Consider the following 17,259-nt stretch of genomic DNA (forward strand, 5'->3'; position numbering starts at 1 on the left):
AGCCACCAGAGTAGTCTAGTAACACTGGTCTCCCCCTCCGTTCGCCTCGTCCGTGTGAGTGGGGGACATTTGTGGAGACTTCTCCTCGCGAGCTGACGTCGCAGGCTCCGCGTTTATCCCCCGAAGACGTGTCCCCCGTCTGAACAACCATTTAACAGCGATGCTGTTTAGCGAATCGTTCCTTGTTCACCCCGTACCAAAAAACTATCATTATCATAAACGGATATGCGCCGCAGAAATTAGGCAAATCGCGGTACTCAGCCACTGGTCCACTAAAAACGAAGAAGAAACCTATCGCCATCAAACCGGTTTGTGCTACTGTGCGGCCTATCAAGAAACTATCATTATCATAAACTGGTATGTGCCACAGAAATTGGGTAAAACCCACTACACACAAGTTCTACTAATAAAGAAGAAGGCAACAGTTCGCCCAACAAATGGCTGCGAAGCGATGGTGGCGAGCCGAAGACCCCGAGTACGTACAAGGAGAGAATACTAGCGAGCGGCAATCGCAAGGGTGGCTGCGAGAAGACACCGAAGCGATGTAAGGCCTACATCAACGACGACATGCCCGTAGATCTATGAGAGGTTCGAACGCTTGGTTTCAGCGCGAGGTTCTGCCTCTGGTGTTTGGACATCCGTGTCGTGTGTGTGACTGTCTGTGGTTTAACTCGAACTTCTGTGCACTGAGAATGAACGCAAAACCACCTAGCATCACCTAGCTGAAACCTAGTTATCACCTAAAAGCGGCCTAGAAACAATCCTCATCACCTAGTAAGGCCTAGAAACAACCTAGAAGCAACCAGATTAGTCTTCACAATCATCCAGTTCCGCCGTTTTAATCCTTGCCCGGCTTAGTGCAAACATTGCCTGATTTTTTTCTTCTGTCGCACGTACTGCGCAGCCAATTTTCCAGGCAAACCTCTAATTCCTAGCACGGAGCAATGGGAGGCGCAACATGCCAGCTCGGACCCGGGAGTGCAACTCGCGCTCCTGGATCAAGTCCGGAGGGCAGCTAAGGCCAGTGGAGCCCTGGACGTAGGGCCCCAGCCATTGAAGCTCCAAGATCCCCCTTTCCCCTTTCACTTGAGTAAAGTTTCACTGTCTCTCTCACCGTCAGCGTCGTCATCATCGTCGCGACTACTTTATTGGCCTCGAGATCTTGGAGTGGCGCCCTCTCATGTGTGACGTCAGAGCGGGGACTCCGCTCTCAACCGCGCTACAGCAGCCGCTGTTCCACTATGCGGATAGTCTGCAGTCTCAGATATCCTGCGCCGCTCAGCTGAGCTCACGAGGCGCGCTCTCCTGCGAGGCGATTCGGAGGCCGCGTCGTTGGCTCCTTGTCTAGGGGCCTTCGCGGCAGGTTGTGGGACGGCACCGCACCTGGTGTAAGTCGCCTATAGTAATTGCCTGCGTGCAATAAACGGCTTAAATATTGGCGTGGCGCTTAACCGCGGTCACAAGCTTACCTAAGAGTGGCGCCTACGGTGGGTAGCAGAAGTCACTCTCCGCGAAGTGCTTGCTGCACACTGTCGATGAAGGCGTGCGGCGCTTTCCCATTCTTAGCTTGACTATCCACTTCTTCTTCAGCTTTGGGTCCTTAGGATAGTTGTGAAAGCTAGCGCCCTTTTCACGAGCGGACGAAGTACACTGAGGCACAGAGCAGTACTTAACCATTGCGCAGCACTCGCCGCGGAGACAAGCGGCTGCAGTTCTAAGAAACAAAGAGCTGTAGTTCTAAATGAACGTTAAAAGCAGACCCACGGCTGTTCGAACAGCGTCGGTAGCCACCATACGCAAGATAATCAATTGAACTGCGTTTTTGATGAGATTTACCACAACGGTGGTTTCAACACGGCGGTTGGCCTACGTAGCAGACGAAAGCGTGCGAATCCCCGCTCTGATGTCATACAGGCGCCCTTCGCAGCGCCGCCATCGGTCGCACACCAGGGCAATAGTTGGCTTCTACGCTTTCAACACGTTCGCCGAAGGCACGGACTTGCGAGCAGAGGCCGAATAGTAGTCTGGTGGTGCAAGTTCGGAAAATGGGCCATGGCGACTACGACTTCATCATTACCAACTCGGAGCTCGGCTGCAGTGATGACGTCGCGGAAGTTGCCTTGAGCAACGTTTCTAGAACCACTTCAGTTTGAAAACTCGGCTCTGTTGCGCGGCTACGCCGCAAGTAGACGCTGCCAGTGGCGCTTTAGTCACGTCAGGTGCCAGCGGGGTGCGCCGGTGTGGCCGATGCAGCATGGGAGCACCGGAATAAATGCCTCGCTGCGTCGTATTAACAAACAGAAAGTCCCGACTTTGTAGCACACAGCAGAAGAGATGATACATGCAGTCCGTCCGCAATGCCGACGTCTATTGCGCCCGGATGCACGGCGGCAGTAGAACAAACAAACGACCGAGACACTTGTGGGCTCCGCGTGATCAGATGGGATAAAAAGCTGCCATACAAATCGCAAGTTAATGAGCAAATGTACTGTAGGAGTGCTGCTTGCTGGGCCGGTCGATTCATATTGAACTTGCGAGACCCAGCGAAGAGACGCAAACACTGAGTTAGGGCAAAATATTGTCATCTTTTTTTTTACTTTGCAGAGAACATGGCGGTTGTGTTGGCTGTTTGGCAAGTGTGGATTTCAATTATACATCAGTTGCTAGTCCAGCGTGGTGTTGCGTCTTCCTTCCTTCATGCATGTACGAAAGAAGAGGAATTGTGCGAGGGGCTCGTTTCTTTGTTAGACAGAACTAATGAAACAAACAGACAATTAGGCTAAAGAAGGCACAGGGGACAATATTTGTTGTTCTTTAACTGTAGTGCAATTATTTTGGCGTAAATTAAATGGAATGAAAACGAACGAAACATCACCCCTTCTTTCGGTGGAATCTAAACCCAAAACCATCGAATTACGCGTCGAATGCTCTACCATCTGGTGAAAGGTGAAAACATGTATACCATAACAAAGAACGTGCGCTTAGTAGAGCAGACTATGAAAAGAAAAAAAAAATGAAGAAAAACATATGAAAGGGTGTTGTTTTGTAAACGTGTAAATAAGCTGGGACGAAACTTTGCACTTTTATTGTATGGTGTTCAATAATATCAAAAAATAAAATTGTTTTAAAGAAGAAAATAGTAAATGACTCAAACTTAAAAAGCAATTCTAAAAAAATTATAAAGCGACGACAGGGAACTTACTGCGACCAGTCGGACGTGGTCGCCCGTGGTTGCGCGCGCAGTATAAATACAGGGGATCAGCAGATCGCTTATACATTTGGAAGTCTTGTGACCTCATCGCAAAATTTGTGTTCAAGCCATACACAGCATTACCTTGATTCGCTCGCTGCAGCGGCCACATTTACTTATGCCGGCGTTTTGTTGAGTTACGCCCGCACTCATGCTACAGGAGTGCGCTGTTATTCTTATTTCGTATAACAGTCCAATTAGTTGCTACCACATACATTGCTTCACCCATGCTGCGAAACTGTCACTTTGTTCAGTGCATGCAGCCAATAAATAAACTGTGAACACATGCCTTAAGCCTCTACATTATGTTAGAGAAACAAGCTACAAGATGATCGACGGCTTCATTCATCTATGCTATGTTTGGAAATACGCAAACCTCCTACTGCGTTGCCTTTCTTGGAAATGAATGTCAATCGGCTTGGAGAAAAGGTTGCACAAATTGGCATTTATTCTGCACTTCGTGATGTTTGGCGCAAGAATGGATGACATTTTTTCACGGCGTTTATACATGCGTATTTTTGTGTTTTGCAGGAATCACAGTCCCCTCAGCAGAGCTGCAGGCGAAGCTTCTGCGTGAAGTGTACGCTGAAGCCAACATCGATCCAACGCAAGTGCACTACTTGGAGGCTCATGGCACCGGCACAGTAGTAGGCGATCCTCAGGAGTTGGCAGCCATAAGCAGTGTCTTCTGTGATTCGACTCGCGAAAGACCACTCATGATCGGAGCCATTAAGAGCAACGTAGGACACTCTGAAACAGCTTCCGGTGAGTAAGACGGCCTATATTTTCGTGCTTGCAATATTTCGTGCCGCAAAGTACACGTTAGAGGCACATTTTAGAAGGCGGCTGTACGAATGCCATTTCTCCTGCCATTTTTGTTCGTCTCCCTGCGCGCAACGATCAAGAACACCGGCTCACGTGACGAGTCTTTAACGGCGGATCTGTTTAGGCTTGGGGTAATTCCGGCGTGGGGCGCAGGAACTCGGACGGTTATGCGCCACTGAAAACGGGAATGTCACAAGCAGCTCCTAGCATAGCATAACAATGTATGGTATAGTATAGCAAGGGGGTGCGAAAGGGGAGTGAGGGTGATGAGGAGCGATGTAAGGTTGAGGAGAAGGGAAGAAGGAAAGAAGAAGGCAAAGCATGGCATAGGCTTCTACGGTATACGAGAAAGATATGAGAGGTATATGATATATGTATGGGTATGAGAAAAGAGATGAGGGAAAGGAGGAAAGAAGGATGAGATGAGAGGGTATACCATAGCACAACCATATACAGCATAGCAAAGCAAGGGGTGGCAAAGAGTGGGGGTGAGGAGGAGTGATGTGAGGGTTTGTAGGAGGGAAAGGAGGAGAGAGGGCAATATATAAAAAGATAAAGAAAGAAAGAAAGAAATAATAAAATGTAGAAAGAGATAAAGAAAGAAAGAAGCATGAAAGAAATAAGAAAATAAGATGATTATTATGGGGAAAAAAGCGTTCAATCTGCGTTCGCCAGGGGGTGACGAAGCTTGCCAGGAGCGCTGATTACACAGAGTGCGCAGGCGTGGAACTGGCTTTAATTTTTTATGCAATTTCGATTGTACAATTCCATAGTCACTACGCCAGAACGACGCGTGTGGTAAGTGACAATTATCACACCGAACAAGCGAAGTTTGAGCTCAAGCGCAATAACAAACACGACCAAAACCATTCTCGGAGATCGTGAAGGGGTTCATTTCGTGGCACCGAAAGAAATACAGCTGCCTTTTGCGATTAATTTCACGTCTGTCAATATTGGTTTTCACGGAGACTGAGAACGTAGGGTGGAACGGGTCGAGGGCTCTTTGATATGAATAACACAGATAATGTGCGAAGTGAACAGGTGTGTTTCCTACCCCCCCCCCCCCCCCCCCCACTATGGAGCATGCAGGCATGCTCCATGTGTAATCCTCTGCTAGCTAAACAAATTGTTAAGGTTGTTGTTTATCGCTGCTTGTTAGTTGCGATTTTGCTTGTTAGTTGCGATTTAGTTGCGCTGCTTGTTAGTTGCTTGTTACGAGCGATTTTGGCACATATAAATACACTGGTAAAGGTAATAAAGTTCAGTTGTAAGTCAGCGCCCGTGGCGTCTACTATGTGTCTTTGTCCGTGTGTTCCTTAGCGCTGCCCCAAACACGTTCGACAATGAACCAGCTCGCCCAAACAAAAGTTCTGCAACAGACAAAAAGCAAAATGTGCTACAATCGAATGTGCTGCCTTACCAAGTGAGCTCTTCCACGATAAATCCTCCGGTGGTGCTTTTTCTTTTTTTTCGATACAGTGAAACCTCGGTGATACGAATCTCACGGGACCACCAAATATATTCGTATCATCCGAAATTCGTATCACCAGAAAGCATGGAAAATTAGCATGCGACGAAAGAAAGCTGGCGTACATTTTCATTTACTGTTTTTGAGGGCCGCAGCCACGTCAGGAAGAACCCTGAATGATTGTCAGTGAAGTTTTTAGATGTCGGCAATCATGCCAGCACTTGTAAATATACGGCCCGTGCGCGCGTATTTGATTAATGAACAAGGTGCGTTGTGACCCGCGACAGCAGTAGCCCCTTCCAAATTTTAGTATGCTTTTTTGCGTGACACCAGAGTACTCCACCGAAAGTAACGAAAGAAGCGCTTTGACGCGATGGATCAAGCACACAAAATTACGAAACGACGGTCCCGTTTTATTATTTCGTTATTCCGGAGGTGTTGAGGATGTTTTTTGGGAGATTTACGGCTGTGCCCGCATAAGTGCGACCTCAACGGTCGCGCATGTTGACGTTGTGAGGCCTGACTCCTTCGCCAAGACCGTCCTCGCCTTCTTTCGGTCCTCGTCCACCTTTCATAGATGTCTGATACACGAGGAAGGCACGTGTAAACACAGTACAACGACAGCAGCCCACATCGACGCGTTAGAAAAAAAAGGCGTGACGCTAACGTCCTCTGTACTCTAAACGCGAAGGCACATAAGAGTCTCGAAGATTCGCGCACACATTCTTAGAAGCCGTGACGCATCTCTAAAGGTTCATTCTGACCCTATGATTCTGACCGTAAGAAAAGTTTTTCTTACACCGTGATTCTGACGATTTGGCGGTGCGGCGCGGATGCCCACGCTTGCGTTCCCGCACTCGCGCGTGCTTGGCGCGTCTTCCGCGACAGCGCGGACAGCACCTCTTCGTACCTGGCGGTAGCGTACGTTCGTATCAAACGTCGCTGGGTGAAAATCGGTTCGCAACAACCGTACTCCCTTACAGTGCAGGCCAATGGGCACTGGCGGGGACCAACGAAAAATTCGTATCATCCCGAAATTCGTATGAGCTGTGATCGTATCACCGAGGTTTCACTGTACTTGTGTTTGTCTACGATATAGACTTTGGATAATTTAGCTGTCGTAGCTCACAGCGAAGACAATTTCCTCAGCAAATCTTCTACACCGGAGAACACAAGTTAAAGGAGTTGACGCTGATTTTAATCTGTCATGAGTAAAACATTATATTTAGGTAAGTTGGTTCATAATTGAAAAAAGGTAAACAGAAGCGCTGAATAAAGAGACACTAAACGAACGTCAGTCCTGTGTCTTGTTATGTCCCTGCTATCTTGGCACTCCTGTTTACCGTTTTCTATAAGCTCTCATTTGTTTCCTCATGGCGCAGCCTGTGTTCACCTTCAGAACATCTGGTATTTCTTTAGCCGCAAGTTTGCTGTTTTCTTATTGCCAACTTTTAAATTCTGATTTTACTTCTCGTGTTATTTCGCAGGCATTTGCTCCATTGCAAAGGTTATTTTGACTATGGAGACTGGCAGCATCGCGGCTAACCTGCACTTCAACGAGGCAAACCCCGACATTCCGTCGCTGCTTGACGGCCGCATCACGGTTGTGCAAAGACCGACGCCGTTTCCGGGAGGCGCCGTCGGCATCAACTCGTTCGGCTTTGGAGGGGCCAATGCGCACGCCATTCTGAAAGCCAACCCGGGTCCTGTGGTGAAGAGTGCCGCGAGAGATAAGCCGGAGCTGCCGAGGCTCGTTCTCATGGCTGGAAGAAGCAAAGAGTCGCTTGTGGTGAGCTGGTTATTCGGCGACACGCAGTGAACAACAAAACGTTCTTTTTATATATACTACACTCGGCGACAACTTATCTTGGCATTGGAGCGAAGGCTACGGAGGCGGGGCATCCGCACATTTGTGTTACTACGCAAGTAGTTCGGCATCTTGCAGCCGATTTCAGTTCCAGTTTCGGTTTTGCTTGCTCGCATCGCTAGAACGTTTAGCACTACGTCTACATGCAGAATGGGAACATCAGTGCGCGTAGATGCATCTACCTACTGTACTCTATATTGTCACAGGGTTGTTACGTTGACGAAGGCAGCAGTGGGTGTGTCGCAGATGAAACTCTTTATTTGGAGAAACTTGTGGGCGGGAAACGAGTCAGTCAGAGCGTCGTCCGTCAATAATTCTGACAAGTCGTAAAGCGTGTCGGCTTTTATACATGTTCTATCGAATGTTCCAGTGTTATCGCTGGTGACCACGTAATCTCTGACTATTCGCATACTGCGCGCAATCTTAACAGAAAGATCTAAAACCATCGTGGCGCTTCTAGAACATCGCATCGCGGTCTGTGCGGAGCATTCCAAACAGTCTTTGCGGGTGAAGCCCGAAGACAACAAAATAAGACACATGGGAATATGATGAACGCCACCAAGCGCACACCGCAACCTGAATACGGCGTTTGCAAGATTGTAACGCGAGGGGCGACTTTAGTAGCAAAAATTTGGAGAAAAAGCTCGCATTGTATTCGAATAAATACGGAATGCAAGTACCATGATGCCGCTAATTGGGTTTAGATTTAAAGAGAGCTCACGCTTAATTAAAAAGAGACTGACGCAGATTATTTTATCAAGCTTCGCTGGTCAGGCACCTTCACAGAGCGTAGCTTCTCGGCCGTAGGTATTTCATTGCGCATGAAGTAGCTGTGCACTTTGCGCCGCAATACTGCCAACGCAAACGTGCAATAGCGCAGCAGCCGCGTCTTGCCGGTGATGTGCTTCTCAGTTTGGCCCGAGAAATTCAATTTCTTGCGCTTCGGGGAGGCAAGTGGGGCCCGCAGAGCTTCAGCCTTGATACGCTTAACTGTTCGCTCACACACTCCGGTGAGCTCGGCGACAGTCCGGCACACTGCATTTGCAGACAAGTCACGCTGACAGCGCCTCACTCTTGCGATGACATTGCAGATAACTTGCGTGGTCTGGTTTGATAGCCACTTTCTGTCACATTTAGAGTACAGCTTCTTCTGAGAACGAAACGGCGAGTTGGCGGCCGCACACGGTTCAGGCCAACGGTTCAGGCGGCATCGCGGACGCCATGTTTACTGAGACTCTGAGAGAGCAGGCGTGAGGAAAATGTGGTGCAGGCGTGAGGAAAACGTGGCGCTGTCCAAAAAATAAAGACAGAAACAAACTTGAAGTTTACAATAACATTTTTTCACGAATGGCTTCCCATACTCGTTCTCTTTTTAAAATGAAGAAATCTTTATTTATTCGAGCTAGGTAACTTTTCGAATTAGAAAATAAATATAGGTACTATTTCATGGCGCGCGCGCATGCAGGCACTTTGGCTCTGTAGCTTCCACAGTGGTGCCAAGAAAAGTTGTCGCGGAGTATATCTGCGAACATTTTCAATGCGAAGCATTTCTTAGCGAACCTCAGGCTAGAGTGTACTAGAACAGGGGAGTGCTCGGAACGGCCGCAGCACCAATGTATAGAAAGTGAAGCCCAAACAAGGTCAATCCGCTTGTAGCGCTGCGATCGGTAGTCTGCAATGTGTCGTTGTTTAAAGAGTTGCGCGCGGCTCCGCGAAAGTGGTGCAGTGGTACAATCCCCGCTTCCCACTCAAAAGGCCCGGGTTCGAATCTCAGCTGTACAGGGTGGGTTTTTATTCGTAGTGTCTACCTTCATAGCTGTATTGGTTTCCCTTACTTTCTTAAAATTAGCTTCAGTTGCTACGTATTGCTGCAAAAAGTAACGCAAAATGAGAAGTAAAATAAAAAAATACACAGTTAACATAGTTATTTGCAGCGCCATCTCTTGGAATTCAATCTCGGGGGCCATACCTTATGTTTTTGTTGAATTCCGCGGGATGGCGCTTCAAATAACTACACTCACTGTGAATTTTTTTTTTCTATTTCACTTCTCATTTTGCGTTACTTTTTGTAGCAATACATAGCAACTGAAGCTAGTTTTAAGAAAGTAAGGGAAACCAATACAGCTATGAAGGTAGACACTACGAATAAAAACCCACCCTGTACAGCTGAGATTCGAACCCGGGCCTTTTGAGTGGGAAGCGGGGATTGTACCACTGCACCACTTTCGCGGAGCCGCGCGCAACTCTTTAAACAACGACACATTGCAGACTACCGATCGCAGCGCTACAAGCGGATTGACCCTGTTTGGGCTTCACTTTTTGAAGCTCGTTCCGGGCACTCCCTTGTTCTAGTACACTCTACTCAGGCACTTTGGGCGTTTCTATCTACGTATCTATCTATCTGGCCGCCTACGTCTGGGCGCTCTCCTGGTCGTCTCCATAACTTGTAATATACCAAAATTGGCATAGCAGGGGATCATTGTATGAAGAACACGATTCAGTGGTCGTGACATGAATAACGCAAAATACTTGTGGCGTACGTCATGAAACCCTTTCTCTCAGTCACGTGTGGCACATAACCGCGTACCAGAGTTCATGTTATGCGGGTATGTGCCACAGGTGATACAAAGTCTCAACCAACACAATAACCGCGAACACGCACATTGGCACGCAAGGAAAGTGATAATATTGCTGGGGTTTTATGTCCCAAAACCAGGACATGATTATGAGAGACGCCGTAGCGAAGGGCTCCGGAATTTTGACCATCTGGTATTCTTTAACGTGCACAGAGATCGCACAGTACACGGGCATCTGGAATTTTGCCTACATCGAAAAGCGAAGCATTTCGTAGCGAACCTCAGGCACTTTGGGCGTTTCTATCTATCTATCTATCTATCTATCTATCTATCTATCTATCTATCTATCTATCTATCTATCTATCTATCTATCTATCTATCTATCTATCTATCTATCTATCTATCTATCTATCTATCTATCTATCTATCTATCTATCCGCCTACGTCTTGATGCCTCTCGTGGTCGCCTCCTTAACTTACTGTACACGAAAATTGGCATGGTAGGGTAAGAGCATTTGCCAAATATGACTGTCGGGTCATCACATAAATAACGTGGAAGTCCTGTCGCGTACGTCATCAAACCATTTCCACCAGACATGTGTGGCACATACCCGCTTACCGGGCCGCGGTGTAGGGGTATGCTTCACAGGTGACTGACAGTTTACATCTACCTAGGAATGGCGAGAAATACATTGGTAATTTAAATGCGAGAGCGTTCAGAAAAACCGACATCGGCCGCGTTGACCCAAAGAATGCAAAGAATAAAAATTAGGATCCCACCAGAAATCGAACCCAAGAATTTTGCGTGGCACTCAGCTATACTACCACAGAGCCACGGCAGGTCTAGAAATGGCTTTGGTACCACACCCTATGCTGGCGTAATGTCAGTGCAGCGTCAATAGTAGTTGTGGTTCTGGCTTTATAAATTTATAACAAAGCAATAACACTACTTATGTACTCCTATGATACAGGCGTCATTTATGGTTAGGTTCTGTGGTTCCAGTGTTGGCTCCACATATATAGCAGCACATTAAACATCGCATTTGTATTCCTGTGATTCAACAAGCTATATTCAAGCGTTACAAAAAAAAATACGCAGTGGTGGCTACATGGTTGAGCGTCCGCTTCCAATGCGGGAGGTACCGGGTTCGATTCCCAGTGCCGACCGGGAACCTACCAGTTTTACTAATGGGGTAGAGGAGTACACCTACCTGGCGCTCGGTTGTTAATGGGTACTCATCTCGAAAGGTGGCCTCATAAGGTTCTGTAAAGGCCCCTGGGCGCCCCTTAACCCACCACAGCCTTGGTGAAATAGTTGAGGATCCGCCGCTGCTGTGGGAGGCAGAGAATTGCTGCCGCCGGGTACCTACCAGTAAAATAGGTACAAGCGCACTTTCGGCCTGGTGCTCGGCAGAACGAAGTTCATAGTCACTTGGGAGGGCACCCACCCTGTGGGATATTGGCGGCATGGGAGCGCCAGACCTAAAAATAAGGTCATCCTCTTTTTTTTACGTATGATATTCGCATGGCTGCACCGTAAAGTGCACTTCGTTTCCATAATACTAACCTATGTGCTCTCACGTAAGTACTGACCTTACGTCACACCATAAGTTACCCTTGAAACGCCAGTGTTGTCGACGTGCCTTGTAAGCCCACGGTGTGCACAGAACTACTACACTTACAAAAACACGTCGATCCACACTGTAACGCTTGGCTCTAAGCCTTACAGTACACATAGAAGTATTCGCTGACTGCCTCGCATGAAACCGATTCCCACAAGGAGTGGGACCTGCCGAATTTTTTTCCTTCATTTTTTTCTGTCCAAACAACAAAATGAGAAGGAATATCCATCGCCAAGAAATGGCGACAACTCCTTCATCAATAAAAAAAAAATGTTTTCCGAAGGCGGGGTCACCGGTCAGCCCGCTCATGGCGTCAGCCTGGAGTGCGTGTCCACTGGAGCAGGCTTGTGTGCATCTGCGATTGAGGACGAAACACCGCGGACTTCTTAAGATGTACCTCACTATTGATGGACATAGATGGACATGTTGCGCCATTTGTGTTTCGCCTGCCATTGCACCTCCGCCTCTGAGACATCGCATAAAATATGGCTGCCTCATCACCACAAGGAAAACAAACGTGCGCGCGTAATATTGGAAACTACGAGCATTCGTTTGAGCATGCTCGTCAAACAACTCAGAGTTCTGCACGGAAACTGAAAGCTACGTCTTATTTGAGAAGTCGAATGATATACGAGCCATGCAATGAAGCCTTCTTCAATCTATCTTCTTCGCAATTTCTGACGTAAAGGACACAATGAAGTTGAGGGCATGGTGCTGTTAAAAAAAAAGATACTTATTAAACTGAGCGAGAAAACGGTGCCGAAATAATTTTGGCACAATTTTCTTTTTTTTTGCGGTAGACAAAGGGTTAAGCAACAAATAAATACAAAAGGTTAAACAACAAATAACTGTGAGTACTGAGGCGCACAGGAATGGATGCACAAAAGAAAAAAAAAGCCGTTTCGTTAACGACATACACATACCGTATTTACTCGAATCTAAGCCGATGTTTTTTTCGAAAAAACGATGTGCGAAAGTGGGGGGGTCGGCTTAGATTCGAGTACAATGAATAGGTTTTTTTACTTTTCTGGCCTTGCGAATTTCGGGGGTCGGCTTAGAATCGGGGCCGGCCTAGATTCGAGTAAATACGGTACATATGACCGCTTGTTAAAAAAAATCCTAAGATGCGATAATGCGACAACTAAAACTAACCAATAACAACATTGCAACAAACGACTTTGGCTAGTACTGTAATAAATTATGGTAATAGCTTCTTTTAATTCGGTACTATAAAAGCCTCACCATAGTTGACATGGAAACCGGTGAAGATGCTCACCTCTGCTTCACGTTGTCTAATATACAACGCTATACAATGTACAGCATCAATGTCTGTTTCTATTCACCGTTATTTTAAAGCTCTCACTTCTAGACTTCAATGACGCGAATAAACAATATGTTTGCTTACTGCTTATTACCTAAAAATGTATTGGCGATATAATGTCTCCATTTTGGTGTGCATGCTAAATTGGTGGGCCGCGCTGTATGTCGCTATGCCTTCCACGAAATTTCTATCACTAATTGCACGTCCCTGGCGTCAGATGTCTAGATAACAGCTCATACAAAATTAGCGCAGACATCCTTACAAGTATGATAGTTTGTTTCTCGATCCTCGTGGTACGTACCTTCAAAGTTGCGAAAGTACATTCTTTAGAAAAAAAATAGGTTTATGTCGTGCTAGTAATGTATATGTAAATGCAGAGGACCATGGAGCGCATGGAGGCAGAAGGACCGTATCCGGATTCGGCCTACACTCTCCTGAATTTCGTCGGGCAACCCAGCGTGTCACAATTTCCATTCAGGGGATTTGTGCTCGTCCCCGCTGATGTATCTGGAAAGCCAGTCACCAAGACAGCTGAAGAGGCCGCTGTCAAGAAGCGGCCACTTTGGTTCATTTTCACAGGGTTTGGTTGTCAGTGGAAAGGAATGGCCCGGCAGATGATGAAGTTTGACGTGTTCGCACGTTCTCTAGAGAAGTCGCATCAAGTTCTCGCCCAGTTCTCGGTGGACTTGATTTCGAATGTGACAAGCGAGAACTATGAAAGTGGGACGAGGCTTGCCGTTTTCACCTCCATCACAGCAATTCAGGTGCAGTAACCACCCTGCCTGATGCCCTTTCTTTAACGTTTTTTTTCTTTATTTGATTGTTTAAATATTACTAAGACATAGTACACAGGGTTTTGCACGAATGGTGGGTTTGTTGATGTCGCCACGATGGTGCTCAACGGTGGGTTTGAAGTGCAGAGGGTTAAAGTAATGGACAGCGACTGAAAGAAAACTTTTCCTGTTTATGGCTGTCTTCATAAAGAACGATTGAAGGTGTGTGGCAGCGCAGGTACGTGTAGGGTATACAGCTTTGATGTGGGTGATGCGTGGAGAGATGCTTTGAGCTGGATTGAAAGGAGAGGAGTTAGGCAAAACGTTAGAAAAAGATGATAAAGTGTACTCCTTCCTATTTGCGGCGCATGTGAACACTTCACAATCATACCTTTTTCTTTTAGGCTAGTTCTGTGAGCGGTTATATATTAACCATAATGTAATAATTCATTGGCAAAGTTGTGTATTTATAAAATGGGATTGGCTTCATTGTGTTGAGAAGAATCGCAAATAAAGTAACCATATCTAATTTGGATCAGGTCAGCATTTTGCACGTTGTTTTTCTGAAGAATGGCGAGAACGTGATGAATTTCTCTTCAGGTAATCCTGGGTACGGTTAGAGTTGTAGTAATCTTGCTCATACACTTTGTCCTAGTTGGGCCGTCGGAAAGAATAATGTCTACGTACTTTGCGCAGAGTGGTGAGGTGGTGTAATAATCCTTACGGAGGCATTTATAGGATGCGTAGTCATACTGTATATAAAATGAAACGAAACAGGCTAATATTATTCACGAGCGGTAAATAATCGCTCCACTTTTTCTTTAATCTTTAATCGCAGCTATTTGTGAATTGGTGCATAATTGGATAAATATTACGGCGCAGCTCGAACATGTGATTTAGAAGGAGGAATCCATCGCTGGTGGCAGACCAGCAACTCGTAGACTCGGCGACAACCCACGCACTGCGCCTCTACGGTCGCTGCGGCGTTGTTTGCCAGGGGCGTTGTCATTGTAGCAAGAACCTCCACAAAAACTGTTATTATGCGACATTTAGAACTGAGTTGATGAAAAGGGGAGACCCACACCAAGCCGGTCTATCGATCCACACCAAGCCGTTCCATAGAAAATCGCTCTTCGTCCTCCCTCTCGCTTTATCGAAGCACTATGATGTTTCGGCCTGAATTTTTCTATTTTAATACTGAATATACAATCGCGAAAATAATAACAGAATAGTTACCGTAGTATCAATCGTCGGTTCAAACTGACTAATGGATTTGCTTTACTGTTTTTTTTTTAAGCTGGGGTCCCGCTTTTTCTTTCATTTATTTATTCCCAGTTCGATAGAAAGTGGGGCCCAAGAAAACTGTACTGATTTTACGTATCCTGCCGAACAGGTAGCGCTGGTTGATGTTCTCTTCGCTCTGGGACTTCGGCCGGACGGCATAGTGGGTCACTCGTTGGGTGAGATCGCTGCTGCTTACGCGGACGGGTCGCTGACGGCGGCCCAGGCTGTGCTGTGTGCTTACTGGAGAGGTCGCTGCCTTGATCTGACCGACTTGCCTAAGGGAGCCATGGCGGCCGTAGGTGAGACGTGAACATCGCTTTTTAGATACAAATACCAGCCAAAGAACGCAGGTCTCACACCTTAAAGAAAGGAACGGAGCACATTTTATTTCTGGAAACCATACAAAAAAACGAAGCGAAGCTAAAGGCCGTTCATCCTGACGTGACTTCGCTTCTGGAAGTGTGCAACATTTAAACGTCCAGCAAACAGTGCTACATCATATACGAATTGTAAAAATGTATGGAGTAGCAGATTAACTAGAACACAGTTGCATGAAAATTCGTAACGTTAGCTACAAAGACATGCAAAAATCAGACATTGTGGCTGTGTCCATGATATCAAAAAAAAAGAAATACATGCGACCCATAAATGCAATTTTGTATACATACAGATATATATATATATATATATATACCGGGTGTCCCAGCTATCTTTAGCCAAGGGTTAAAAAATACAATATTAGAGGCAGGCGAGTAAAATCAGTTGCCAATTGCTGAGAGCCACCTTGCGCGCTACAGACAATTTTTTGTTTTGTAATTAACTAATTTGTTAATTAGGACGATTTAACTAATTTGCTAAATATTGACTTTAGGCAAGAAATCCTGCTTGCAAAGTTCGAGAGCGTCCTCGAAAACCCCAACTGCATTATTTGCGATAAAGAAAGTCTCACGTATACCATTTTTTCCAAGCTGCAAAGAAAGCCCGCGAAATACAAAAAGAACCACGTGACTAGCGCGCTCGCGCGCCGCGAGGATGCTGCCCTCAGCCGTGGTTTGAGCGAACGAAATCAGCTGCGGCCGCGACTCGGCGTCTCCGTTGTAGCGGTAGGCCGATAAGTTAAAGGTGGTTTCGGCCCGCGCTCGCTACAACTTGCACCGTCACGAGCGCAGCTGGCTGGCAACGGGCAGAGAAACCACCGCCCACTTATAGGCCTACCGCTGCGACGGAGCCGGCGAGTCTCGGCCGCAGGTGATTTCGTTCGCTCAAACCTCGGCTGAGGCAGCATTCTCGCGGCGCGCGAGCGCGCTAGTCACGTGGTTCTTTTTGTATTTCGCGGCTTCCTTTGCAGCTTGGAAAAATGGTATACGTGAGAGTTTCTTTATCGCAAATATGCAGTTGGGGTTTTTGAGGACGCTCTCGAACTTTGCAAGCAGGATTCTTGCCTAAAGTCAATATTTAGCAAATTAGTTAAATCGTCCTAAGTACAAATTAGTTAATTACAAAACAAAAAATTGTCTGTAGCGCGCAAGGTGGGCTCTCAGCAATTTGCAACTGATTTTACTCGCCTGCCTCTAATATTGTATTTTTTAACCCTTGGCTAAAGATAGCTGGTGACACCCGGTATATATAGATTATATATGTATATATATAATATTCTGTTACAGAGCGAATGGACGAGAAAAAAACTTCTAAGGCACACATATAACAGGACACAGCGCTGGATTATGTTGTGCCTTAGAAAGTTTTTCTAGTCCAGTTCGCTCTGTAACAGAATATATATATATATATATAATATTATATCTGTTACAGAGCGAAATGGCGAGAAAAAAAACTTTCTAAGCACACATATAACAGGACGCAGCGCTGGATATGTGTGCCTTAGAAAGTTTTTCTCGTCCAGTTCGCTCTGTAACAGAATATATATAGATATATATATATTATATATATATATATATATATATATATAATATATATATATATATATATATATATATATATTCTGTTACAGAGCGAAATGGACGAGAAAAAAACTTTCTAAGGCACACATATAACAGGACACAGCGCTGGATGTGTGCCTTAGAAAGTTTTTCTCGTCCAGTTCGCTCGTAACAGAATATATATATATATATATATAATATTTATATATTATATATATATATATATATATATATATTATATATATATCTATATATATTCTGTTACAGAGCGAAATGGACGAGAAAAAAAACTTTCTAAGGCACACATATAACAGGACGCAGCGCTGGATATGTGTG

The 17,259-nt window shown here is 45.9% G+C and overlaps 1 protein-coding gene across 1 annotated transcript in view; it reads left to right on the plus strand.

Moving 5' to 3' along the window:
- The window catches only part of LOC119391856 (fatty acid synthase-like), a 200,923-nt gene that overhangs the window by 65,012 nt on the left and 118,652 nt on the right, over nt 1-17,259 (plus strand). The window contains exons 5-8 of the mRNA XM_049415421.1: nt 3,782-4,015; nt 7,031-7,332; nt 13,307-13,693; nt 15,096-15,285. Coding sequence (XP_049271378.1) covers nt 3,782-4,015; nt 7,031-7,332; nt 13,307-13,693; nt 15,096-15,285 — 1,113 coding nt within the window. The remainder of the gene's footprint in view (nt 1-3,781; nt 4,016-7,030; nt 7,333-13,306; nt 13,694-15,095; nt 15,286-17,259) is intronic.

The sequence above is a fragment of the Rhipicephalus sanguineus genome, chromosome 4 (genome assembly GCF_013339695.2).
Source record: "Rhipicephalus sanguineus isolate Rsan-2018 chromosome 4, BIME_Rsan_1.4, whole genome shotgun sequence".
Lineage (NCBI taxonomy): Eukaryota > Metazoa > Arthropoda > Arachnida > Ixodida > Ixodidae > Rhipicephalus > Rhipicephalus sanguineus.